Source organism: Sitodiplosis mosellana, unplaced genomic scaffold, assembly GCF_009176505.1.
Source record: "Sitodiplosis mosellana isolate CC-2019 unplaced genomic scaffold, AAFC_SMos_1.0 Smas_scaffold_6226, whole genome shotgun sequence".
NCBI lineage: Eukaryota > Metazoa > Arthropoda > Insecta > Diptera > Cecidomyiidae > Sitodiplosis > Sitodiplosis mosellana.
The window spans coordinates 4,893,839-4,906,762 of record NW_022601467.1 but is presented as its reverse complement, the minus strand read 5'-3'; the positions used below and the strand labels follow the sequence as shown (position 1 = coordinate 4,906,762).

The 12,924-nt window shown below is 36.7% G+C and overlaps 1 protein-coding gene across 1 annotated transcript in view; it reads right to left on the bottom strand.

Moving 5' to 3' along the window:
* Positions 1–9,211: 9,211 nt before the first annotated feature.
* Positions 9,212–12,924, bottom strand: part of LOC129577740 (LIM/homeobox protein Lhx9-like) — a 24,088-nt gene continuing 20,375 nt past the window's right edge. The window contains exons 6-7 of the mRNA XM_055465240.1: positions 10,303–10,538; positions 9,212–10,143 (exon numbers count right to left, since the gene is read on the bottom strand). Of these exons, the coding sequence (XP_055321215.1) occupies positions 9,922–10,143; positions 10,303–10,538 (458 nt within the window). The 3' untranslated portion in view covers positions 9,212–9,921. The remainder of the gene's footprint in view (positions 10,144–10,302; positions 10,539–12,924) is intronic.

Genomic DNA, 12,924 nt, shown 5'->3' with positions numbered 1-12,924 from the left:
CAATTCATTCTGTAGAAACAATGGAAAGTTTAATCAAATTTAAAGTACATTCACCCGACTCATTCCGTGCGTTCGGAGCGTTCGGAGCGTTCGGAGCGTTCGGAGCGTTCAGAAATCTGCCGGAATTCGCCAATGATTTCAGTTGCCATGAAGGCTCACCAATGAACCCGGCTAAGAAATGTGAATTTTGGTAGCCAATTATACACTGTACTGGAAAGTCAGAACTTTAACTTTCTAATTTTTTGCATCTGATTTAACTATTAATTCAATTAATCTTATTTGAATAAAAGCAAAACAACAATGTGTCTCCCATAATTTTTTTCAACGTGTTAATGGGAATGAAAGAGATATAAGATGGATGTTTATTGCAATGTTTTAGTTTACAAGATCTTTATTTTTGCTTGAGACACTTGCCTCCAATTTCTTGCCAGGAACACAAAAAGGATTTGCTCGTAAACATAGCTAATCCCATTTTTCAAACACAAATATTTAATTGAACATGGAAATATTTTCAGGTGAACTCTTTTGCAGACATTCCGTATGGCTGCATATTGAGCTGAGCTATTTACAAATAGCTGGTTGTTTGGTACATTTTGATTTTGTGACTATCGAGCCATGCAAATTCATGTGAGATGATAAATTTTGGACACCTTTTTCCATCCTTTCCATGAATTTTTGTCATAAATTTATCATCTCACATGAATTTACATGGTTCGATAGTCACAAAATCAAAATTTACCAAACAGCCAGCTATTTGTAAATAGCTCAGCTCAATATGCAGCCATACGGAATGTCTGCTTGCATGATGTTCCATACTCCCCAACGACATTCAAATATATGGCCAAACAGATTTCTCGATTTGAGCAATTGAATGGGCTCATTTCCTATCCGAATCAACCTATTTTATCTAATTTCCATGAGCCATTGCTTACTTATTATATTGATGCTACCACGATCAACTTGCATGACGTTCCATACTCTCCAACGACATTCAAATATATGGCCAAACGGATTGTTCGATTTGAGCAATTGAATGGGCTCATTTCCTACAGACATTCCGTATGGCTGCATATTGAGCTGAGCTATTTACAAATAGCTGGCTGTTTGATACATTTTGGTTTTGTGACTATCGAACCATGTAAATTTGTAAATAGCTCAGCTCGATATACAGTCACACGGAATGTCTGCTCTTTTGCAGAGAATCATTTCAGCATAGATATTCAATTTTCTGATGAGATCTCAGTAACTGAATGCAGTGACTACGAACGTCGCTGTGAGTAAACGAGCGCTCTACATTCAAGCGCGGACATACAAATACATTGGTTTACACACAATCGGAGTGAGTGTGCGTGCGAAAGGAGAGAAGAGAGGAGAGACGAACGAATTATGTCGCATTGAACGATGAGAGTGAACGTCTCTTGATACAGTGTCAGTGTGGCGAACACTTACTCTTTGTTTCTTGGAATTGTTGTTCCTTCTTCTTTTTCTTCTAACAAATTGATTGGCAGCAAAACTCAAGTAAAAAAAATAAAATTTTATAACAAAACACAATAACAAAATAATCAAATATTGTTTTGTTTATTTTTTTAATGTGATTTTTTTTGCTTGTGTTTGTGCTGCCAACCAATTTGTTAGAAGAAAAAGAAGAAGGAACAACAATTGCAAGAAACAAATAGTAAGTATTCGCCACACTGACACTGTGTCAAGTGGACATCGCTCGATGCAACACAATTCGTTCGTCTCTCCTCTCTTCTCTTCTTTCGCACGCACACTCACTCCGATTATGTGTAAATCAATGTATATGCATGTCCGCGCTTGAATGTAGAGCGCTTGTTCACTCACAGCAACGTTCGCAGTCACTGCATTCAGTTACTGAGATCTCATCAGAAAATTGAATATCTATGCTGAAATGATTCTCTGCTCTTTTGCTATTGAAGATGTTCAAGCAAACGCTAAGCGAAACATTTAAATCGAAGAAAAGACATTTTGAGATACAATGCCAAATGTGAAAATATTCGAGTCATTGTTCACTTGATATATTTTTGCCATCGAATAATTAATTTTTATGCATTAGTATTTGATGGGTTGGAATGCCAACAATTTAATTTTGTTTGATGAGTCAATAGTGAGAACAGCAGTCGCTCTACAACTGAATTTGGAACGAATCATTTCGAATTGATTTTTAGCGCTAGATTATAAAGTTGCACCGTGTATTAATTTCGATGAGATCACACAATATTCAATAGGTAACTCTTTTTTCCTTCATTATTCATTCATCGTCGCCTTTGTTTTGAAAACACAAAGTTCAATCGCAGTAAATTATCATTTAACACAACTTAAGCACAACGAAAGTGTTTCGAGTTAACGAAAATGTTCTGTGGGCAATTTGATAAATATATATACTCGATGACATAATGGCATGCATTAACGATTACCGGATGGACTAAAACAAAGCGATGTCGAAGAGAAAATAAAAAAAAGCGACTAATGTTGTAGCTGCTGATCCAGAACTTGTTTTATATCGATGCATATCGATTGGGAACGAATTAATATCGGAATATAAGTTGTGTCACCGGTGCTATTGTGCTTTACCTTATGTTCCTCCGTCCGTTTCTTCACACGAACATCCAATGCACATGTTTTGGATCCGATGCTGCCCATTGACGATTTTATCAACCGATTCGAAATTAACGTTTTAATTACGAACCATTTTTACGATTTCAGAACATCAACGAAATCACAATGCATCGTGTTTGAATAACAAGGAAACATCTTTTGTGGCTGGTTTATCGCAATGCTGAGCCCCAAACCGAATCGAATCGAATCGATGTTGCGTTTTGTCGACAAAACGATAAAATGGTAATAAATATGCGCAATTTGAATAGAATTTGGTGTACGTATACTCGTTGGCACCAAATATTAATCATTCACGTTATAAGCCCTTCGAGGTGCTGAATGATTGCATTGTGTAGGTGCGATGCCATATAAAAACCAATTCGTTTTGTTTTCACTTCTTGATATCGAATATAAAATGTGCACACCAAACACAAACACATTCGGTGCAGATGAGATTGCTTTGGCATCGTATTAAGAGTGAGCATCCAAATAAACAAACAAATCAACAAACGAATGAAACGAAAGAAAAGTAGGAAAAAAAGCCAATCAATTGGATTTCAATTTCTCTGCGGCGCGATAATTTGACTTATACACGTGCAATCGACCTTATGATAAAGAAAATCGATAAATTATTTATAGGCTTTGAAAAGCATTGAAAAATTGAATATTTGCTTTACTCGATCACATCTTGCATTTATGGTCTGTTATTGCCTTAGTACTTTTGTGCGTTGTGCTTGCTGAAGACAGAACGAAGCATTTTTATATATTGATGTTTGCTCACATCTTTTCGGACGATTAGCTAGAATGCCCATCGTGTTTTCAATGAATCGTGAACAGAGTAAACAGTGCGATTGAAATGCTGAATGCAACAGTACAGCAAGAGAGAAATGCACACTCATACAGCATCGAATGAAGTAATTCCTCAATATTTCAACGATATGATTATTTTCATTGTAGCAACAAATCTCTTGTTCGATTGACGACGAACATTCATGAAGCCCATGATCATTACCAGGATCAACAGAAAGGAAAGAAAACCGAAGCAAGTATCCGAAAGAGCGAAGTGCAGTGCAAAGTCAGGGCAAAAAAAATTTATTTACTCGTAGCCGCAAAACATATTGGCAAATATATTTGTTCGCATATATCACTCACCGTTGCTGGAAAGATGAATGTATGTATTGGATCGTAAAATGCGGCTCAAGCCTCAGAAAATAGAGAAACGAAATGAAATATAATGAACAAACAAGTCATTCGCACGCTGGAGCGATTTGGTCGACGATACAGATTTACATTTTCGATATGTTATTAATATGTTATTGCCCGACATATTTATTATTATGTTCAGGGAGTGTAACTCCGAGGAGGAGGAATGGTGAGGAGGTAAATGAGGAGGAGGAGTGCGCTGAGGAGGTTCCTCCTCCTCACATGAGGAGGAAATAAAAATTACCAAAATTGAGGCATATAAATTTATTTAAAACACTTTTATTGATTTGGAACGAATGCCAACGATGAAAAGCTACGATCAAAATCAATAGAAGTGTTTAAAATAAATTTATATGCCTCAATTTTGGTAATTTCTATTTCCTCCTCATGTGAGGAGGAAGAACCTCCTCAGCGCTCTCCTCCTCCTCATTCACCTCCTCACCATTCCTCCTCCTCGGAGTTACACTCCCTGATTATGTTATGTTGGGATTTTTTTTATCTTAATAACGTTATTAAGATTCAGCATAATAATAACATAATATGTTATGCGTTATATCGGGTGTTATCTTAATAAATCCTAAGATTCGGCGGTAATAACATTTTATTAACTATAATAATAACATATTATTAAGATGGATTTATTAACTCAATTAATAACATATTATTAAGATGCAATCTTAATAACGCTTTTTTCGCGCATTCTTTTCCCTAGCTGGAGAGAAAAAAAGCGCTGGATTTTTTTTTTCACTACGGGTGTACAGTGTATGGTGTACGCACCTATAACAATGCAGACAAAATATGGTAAATTGATCCTTTCAAGGTCGGGACTGGCGATTTCCTAAACTTAATGGTTAAGTTCAATACATGATAATTCCGTTTCAAAGAGTCATTTTAATTTCATTGCAACAGTGCAAAAATTCATGTGTGTACTCTGCAGTGAAAAAACAACTTGTCAGTGCTCCGGTGAAAGAAATGCGCGAAAAAAGCGTTATTAAGATTGTATCTTAATAATATGTTATTAATTCAGTTAATAAATCCATCTTAATAATATGTTATTAGCATAGTTAATAAAATGTTATTACCGCCGAATCTTAGGATTTATTAAGATAACACCCGATATAACGCATAACATATTATGTTATTATTATGCTGAATCTTAATAACGTTATTATTATGTTATGTTTGACCAATATATCGGCCGTTATTATTATGTTATTAAGTATAGTTAATAATATGCTACTGCCTGTAAATCTGTAGTCGACGATGAATGCAACGTGCAAGAAGAGAAAAGCGAGAGTATCGCGCGTTGGAAATAAACAAACAATCAAATTCTTAATGCATATCCCAATGCCAAGATGTACCGGTAAATAAATTTCGATTTTGAGCGAATGGGCAAGAAGAGCGGCTATACCGCTGAAACTTCGATCGCAAATAAAAGCATCATTTACAAGACGATTTAGCCTTGTTTGCTAGTTTTATGCATAGATTATTCCTTTTCATTCTTCTTCTTTTTCCTGATTTATAACGCACGTTGTAAACTCACTCTAGAACTGCAAATAAAAAACAGCAGGATCGATTGGTATTTAAGTCAGGGGCTTTTAAGTATGATACATGTGATTGCGTTTAAATTAGTTTTTCCTCGGTCCATATTTGGCATATGCGCATCGCACAACTTTTTTTTTATTGGTTTTGTTTTTGGTCTAATGCAAACGCCACAAGTGTTCGTGTGGCAATATGCAATGTTCGATTTAAACACGCACGGTTCATTGACAAAGTGAATGTTCTCAATGGAATTGTTGGCATACAATGCAATGCAATGCCAATACATCTATTGATATTCTTTGCTGATGAATAATAAAAAGTTTGATATTTTTACATTTGACAGTGATTCAATTGGTGTTTGCTTGTAACAAAACGATCAATAAAATTATCATTGCCTTCAATGAAATTGCCAGATTAATTTTTTTTTTGACAATATTGGCAATAGAATTGCCAAAAATCCTAAATGAATGGTTGTGCATATAAATTGAATGTTATAGAGTGAAAACGGATAAAATCGCATTTTTTCAAAAACCAATGTGCTTTTCGATCGTAACACATTTGCAATGTCAACCTTAATGTGTTTGAATAAAATGTTTTCTATTTGTATTGAACTGGTTTTTTTTCGTTAGACGTTGGAAGTTTTACGACGGATTATTGGCTTTGATAGCATCAACTTAAAAACTTTTACAACAACCTTCAACCACATCTGTTTAGATAGAAAAAAAGCCAGCATTTTATGCGATCTGATTCTGTCTGAAGAATCTAAATCCATTGATGCGAACGACCAAACCGGTGATCGTGGATGTGAGAGAAAGGAATTTTGATTGATGTGTGTGATTTGGTGATTCCCACCGTGCGACGTTCCTATTGTGTTGTGCGCATAATTTGAAGCGAAACCGTCAATTAGTGAATAGTTTTCATTCTGAATATGTGGCTACTGAAATACTCGTCCAAATTCAGGTCCAAAATCACATTCATTGTTGCGCGCGGCTATGCATTTTGGGTATAGTTTTCATTGGAATTGAGAGAGCGAAAAATGTTGATTAATTGAGTTCCCATAGCGAAAAGTATCCCAATGATGGGTTTCAGAAGCAACAATTTTTCGGCTACCGTTCGTGTGACGGACTATTTTTTTTTCCTTCTTCATTCGGCTAACAATATGGGATACAAGGAGCATATTGATTTGCCTTTTTTTTTCTTCTGCATTCGATTTTTGCGGTCAAGCCGAAAATTTAAGAATAGAAATCAATGCACAAAATAAAGATGATCATGAGAACCAGAGCGCGATAAATAGCATTCATTCAGCCAAACATTTGAATGACCGTTCCGTTCGTTCATCGTGCATTCAATGATCGCTCGTAGATTCAGCTGCAGTAGAATTTATGATATCGTAATGCGTTGCCAAGCTATAAAATAGATTCATTTTGTCTTACTCTGTTTTGGTCACAGACAAAATGAAACAACAAGAAAAGAAAACAAAAACAAGGACTATTCATGAGCAGCCGAAAAAGAAGTGGAAGCTGATGAAGACCACTCGAATATCGAACCGCACCGCGTTTGGCGTGAATGTGTAGCATTTTTATGTTCCTCTGCTGTATAATCATTTCGTTGTTGTCCGGTCAGTATTTTTTTTTCCTTCGTATGTGTTGCATTGTCGTTAATAGTTCGGTGGATATTTGTTTATCTACGGCTTCCTTTATGTTCTATCACAAAATCATATTTGTTTTCTTGGTGCTCGCTTTTTTTTTCTTTCCTTCTCCTTTCCTTTGCTATAGTTTTCAGGCCTTTTTCCAGCCGTGTTCTTCGTTTGTTGTTGTTGTGGTGCGTTCGGCGTTGTGTTCGGTGTAATTTATGTATAGCGTCTAAAAAATTTGTTAATTGGGTACGAATTCCGATTTACTACAGAAGAGAGAAAAAAATGCCACCGATTGATTCGATCGAATTGTTTCGTTATTATTTTTTTCCTGTTTTCATTTCGATGTTTCACACTGCCGTTAATACACACATGTTATGGGCCGACCGTTGTGTTTGCTAACAACAAATACACACAGTGGCAATATGTACAAACTCTAGCTAACTATTGAGACCAAACTGTTGTTGTATTTTCAGGTGGCAATCGTTAAGAATTTTTTTTCTGTTGTGAACTGTTCTGTCTTCCTCTCTCTCTCTCTCTCTCTCTCTCTCTCTCTCTCTCTCTCTCTCTCTCTCTCTCTCTCTCTCTCTCTCTCCTCTGTCTCTCTCCCAAATTCAAATCGATTAACACTGTTCCAAATGCATCGCAGTTTCCGAGAAACCAGGAAATCAAGTGATACGAAAAATGGCATTTGTACGCGACCACCAATATGAAATTATCCGAAGTGAAACCAGATGCAAGAAGTTAAGTTGATTTTTCACACCAAAAATGCAGCCAGCGATGCGCTGTGATTGCCACAACGCTTGAAAGCGACACACAGAAAAAAGACAAATCCCAACAACAAGTACGGCCAATGGTCTTTTGATTTTAGTTCACATTGTAGCGATTACAGTGATTTATGTGTGGCAAAGTCAAAGCCATCGGTTCTGATCAGTGTTTCAAATGGAAGAGAAACGAAAAATTCGCGCACGTATAAATCGATCGATATTTCTAATGAATTTTGTCTGCGTTATTCCTGGTTGTGTGCTGCCGTTGTTGATGATGACGACGACGACGACGACGACCGCGAGGCCTGTGATACTGCATTGCATCTCGTTCGATGCCTCTCTACTATCAACACATTGTAGTTTTGCTTCATACACACAAATACTCGTTGTTTTTTCTCTCTCCCTTTTGTTATGCGATTTGTTTTTCCGCCAGTTGCAACATGAAACCAAGAATAAAATGCCAATTGAAAGTAGGTGACAATATTTTTGTAGAATTGCTGTTTGTTTATTCACATTTTTTTTTGTTTCGGTGTGTGGCGCACGATCGGTGTTATCGTTACGGTGCACGCTTTATTTTATATATTCATTTTGTCAGTGTTTCATCGCGTTTTCAATTTCTCAATTTTAATTGGCCACCTATTTTGACTGTTTCGTTTGTCGAGCGATTCGGTTGTTTTTTTCTTCACATTTTTCTCTCTCTTTCTCCCTCTATCCTTTCGTGGTTTTGTCTCATTTTCAGGCGATTTTCGATATCAGCCGAGTATGTGTAAAGGTAGAAGCAGCGAATAAATAAAATAAATATTAGAACAAAATGGGAGAGACTGACCGACCGACTGACTGACCAACCGAAGCTATTGTTTGTACCACATGGCAAGCGAAGCTGGCAATATCGATCTCACAAAGTCATAATGGTTATTGGTGTTGGGTCGAACGTGATCTTTTTTTTTCATTTCATTTAAATGAATTCATATTTGGCAGAGATTAGACACTTTAAATTAGACAACGTTTTAACAATTCAAATGAATTAATAAGACATCAAAGTTATCAGCTCATAAGATATGGCATTTAACACGTAGCCAAACGTGTGAGACGGAATCGTTTCGTAGGTGAAAGCTGAAACACCATTTGACTGGTAATAAAGTGATCCGTGTGTGTGTGTGTGTGTGTGTGTGTGTGTGTGTGTGTGTGTTGGATGTGGGTGGATCGGTGAATGTACACCGCATATATGCTTCCTTCGAGTTGAATGACTTTGATTTGTTTTCGCGACCCAGCCAAATGTGAACACAATTCAAAGGCGAATTTATCGGTTTGGTCGTAGCCATTTTACGTTGGAAGTTACTGAATTCGATTTTTTAGTTTGAGTTTCTTTGTTTCAAACATCCCTCGTTTTTTCATTCGGCTAAAAGTACAAAATAATTGCAATGTAACTCTTGCTATGGTTCTGCTTTGTGAACTCCATTCAAAATCGGTACAGTTCAGGCAAAGCTTTTTCTTTATTTCAGTTTTGAATGTTTCACAGATTTTCAATATTATCATTCGTACACTTTTCTCTTCATACTCTTTACTACGACAAATAGGTTTTTCGTTTTATTATTTTCATATTAATTCAAATATTTCAAACGATCACGACCGTACAGCTAATGCTTCCATCATTCGGTTCTGATTATAGTTGTATTGTGGCACGTAATCGTTTGCATGGCTTCAGATTTTATTGTTTTTATATAATCTAAGAAATTAAATAAATTACTTAAGGATTCTTCACTTGTAAATGTTGTTTTTGTCTTGTTTGTTTTGAGTTTTGCATTCAATCACACTGTGATGTTACACACAAAAAACATCATCATCATCTAATAACTAAATACACAATACTAAATCAAAATTAGTTATTTTGTTGCCATTTGTTTGTAATGTGCTTGATTCTCTGTTTTGTTTTTAAATACCTAATGCAAAAAATACGTCTATGTTCTTGTTGTTGTTGTTTGTTTTTTTTATTACAGTTACAAATGTACACTTAAATATACTCATAATAGTTAAATAGTTGTATTAGATTTTTGTTGTAATATAGGAATAGTTTGTTGTTGTTGCTGAAATTAGCGGTGGTGTTGCATAATGCGACGCACTCATCTCCTGCATTCTGCGCCGGCTGTGACACAAATGGGATTAGTAAAGCTCAGAAAATGTTAAATGATGCATCTCTTCGAGTGCGTGAGAAGGTGTCATGCCGGATGTATCGATGTTACTACTCGAGGTGGATTGAACGCTTGGCGGTCCGCCAATTGTTAACGGTGTCAACGGTGTGCCAGACGTTGGATTGCCCGTTTGGTTGCCATCATGTCTCATCGAATTCCTTCTCCACTTGGCTCTGGCATTTTGGAACCACACCTAAGCAAACAACAAATCACACCAATCGTTAATGACATTGATCTCAATGTTTATTTTACATTTCTGTGCTTTTTTGTTCGCATTCACAAAGAATGTGCGTGTGCCCGCATGAATATGTGGTTTTTGCGATGCGATTTAATTACAAAATTGCTCAATTACCTGCAGAACACGTTTCGACAGACCCGTTTTCTGTGACAATTGTTTCAGATCCTTTGCGTCGGGATTTTGATTAATGGCAAAATACGATTTCATCGTTCGCAATTGATGGTGCTTAAATGAGGTGCGCATCCGTTTGTTACGCGTTTGCTGTGTCAGACTACCGCCAGAGCCGGGCGATTGACTGCCATCATAGTTGAGATCTAATGATGTTGCTTGCAAATCGGCGTGCATCAAATCTGTTACCCCAAACAAAATAAACAACAAAGAATCGATTAGAAAACATTAACATTTCAAATTCGGTATTTCATAAGGATATTTGCGATGCGAAATAATAGCAACGAAAAAATATCGCCATTTTTTTCTGAGTGGCATCCATTAATAAGCAAATGTTTACTTCTTGTTACGCTCGAGAGTTCCATCGTTCAACGCATTGGAGAGAAGAAAAAAACCCTCTGCTTTGCATTGAATTTATAACAATTGAAAGAGTAAATGTTTGCTGGTACGGTTGCTATTGTTACGATTTGTACTCAAATTGATCAGTAAATAGTATGAAAATTATTGCATTGAAAATGAAAAGCAAATAAAACAACAACAAAAATATGCACTTTAAAAGCATTAAACAAGTAAAATTCAAACAATGGGAAAAACGTAGCAGTCGCATACATCGTACTCATTTGCCTCCCACTACAAAGTATCAAGTACATCACCCGAAATTGAAAATGGGTAGGAATGAAGATACTTAATTGGGATTCGTGTATGTGTTAACAGTGGAAAAAATATATAAAAGTCGAAAAAACACTTTAGTGCGACATTCGACATTTTTTCTTCACTCACTCACTCTCTCTCCATTCGCCACGAACATAATGGAATATGTGGAGGAATACAGATGGAAAAAAGTGCACTTTTGAAAGAACAGCAGTGAAAAGAATCATTGTCGTTACGAATAATCAGCAGCAGAAGCAGCAGCAGCAGTTCCCATCCAATTGTGAGTGAGAGAACAGTGATTTTGTAATGCACATCAAACATGATTTTTCGAAACGTGAAACGAAACCCATTCGCAAATGGAAAGTGTTACAAAATTTATTGGTCATATTTGAAAACATGGTATTATTTGGTGCTTCCTTTTTGCATCGGGTTCTAGTCGTGGCCAAGCTCTCTAAATTCAATGGCTACACAACGGAGCGTGTGTTCGAACATTGGTGCAATATGGCATCCATTAAAATGTATGCACAATGCCAGCCGCGAACAAACAGAGATGAACGGAGAAAACAGGCACATATACATTGAATGGAGAAAAAAAAACGAAACGAAACGAAAAATGTGTACACAATTCACGCTTCGTCAGTACAATGAGCACAGAGAGGAGTTCGGGAGAAAAAAATGAAATAAAGACTGTAAAAAAATAAGATATCATTATATCCCGAACAAAATATTTTCAGCAGCAGCATGCGCAGTTGCACCGAGCAAGAGATAGAGCGAACAAAAGAAGAGAGAAAAAAATGCTCCACGGATTCGAAAACATACTCGCGCACTCACAAAATGTTCATCTTGTTTTGTGTGCTTCTTTTGCTCTGTATATAGTACATAGGATGCTTTTTTTGCCGCTATATATTCTCTTTGCTGCTGTTGCTCATTGCTGTTTTAATCGTATATTTTTTATGTTGTTGCTCCGTGTGTCTCATCGCACGGTGTTAAGACGGAAATTTATCGATAACAAAACTGAAAACACAATAATCGCGTGAGGAATAAGCATATAATAAAGTTAGCCAAAGAGAACAATACTTGCTGCTGATGCAGCAGCAGCAGCCAACGAAACAAACGAAATAATAGCCACAAGACAATAGGCAGAAGGGAAACATTGCGCAGGAAGACTAAGAAACGATGATGATCAAAATAAGAAACTCCTTGTGAGCCAACAAACAAATAATATATTCGGTGCGTTTTGTCTGTTCCTTTTTCTTCTTCTGCCACTAATACGCTACCGCAACATGGTCGATGGCAGTACGCGCGCGACAAAAATACAAACCCAAATGGTATAAACAACCAAATGGATTATATGCGACAATATTGTATTTTGATTCGATCCGATCCACCGAACCAAATGAACATAACGATTCGGATGCAAAAACGAAGCGAAGAAGAAGAAGAACGAAAATACGCGAGCCAAACACACAACATTCTTATCGAAAAACAGTAAATGTATTGGCAATTCTTAGAATTTTGTTATTATCTAAAAAAAAACTGCACAGCCAACGAAACAGCTTCGCTGTGGCAAAGAGAGAAAGCGAATTGTAGCCACTGAACAAACGACTGGAAAAATTCAACCAATGTCAAAAATATAAACAGCCACAACACGAACAATTGGCCAAGGTGTAGCGGTGAGAGGGCGAAGGAGATGAGAGAGAAAAAAAGCAAAATTAACAACGACATCGATTCTTGTCGAAGAATTGGCTGTTCATCCGAGGCAACTTGGATTGGTACTTCATACAGAAGCGCATTCAGACTCATGATACACTTAACCCAATCGAGCCACACATCAGAGAATGTACAAGTTTTGCTCGAGGCACGCCACAAACACACACACACACACACACACACACACACACACACACACACACACAC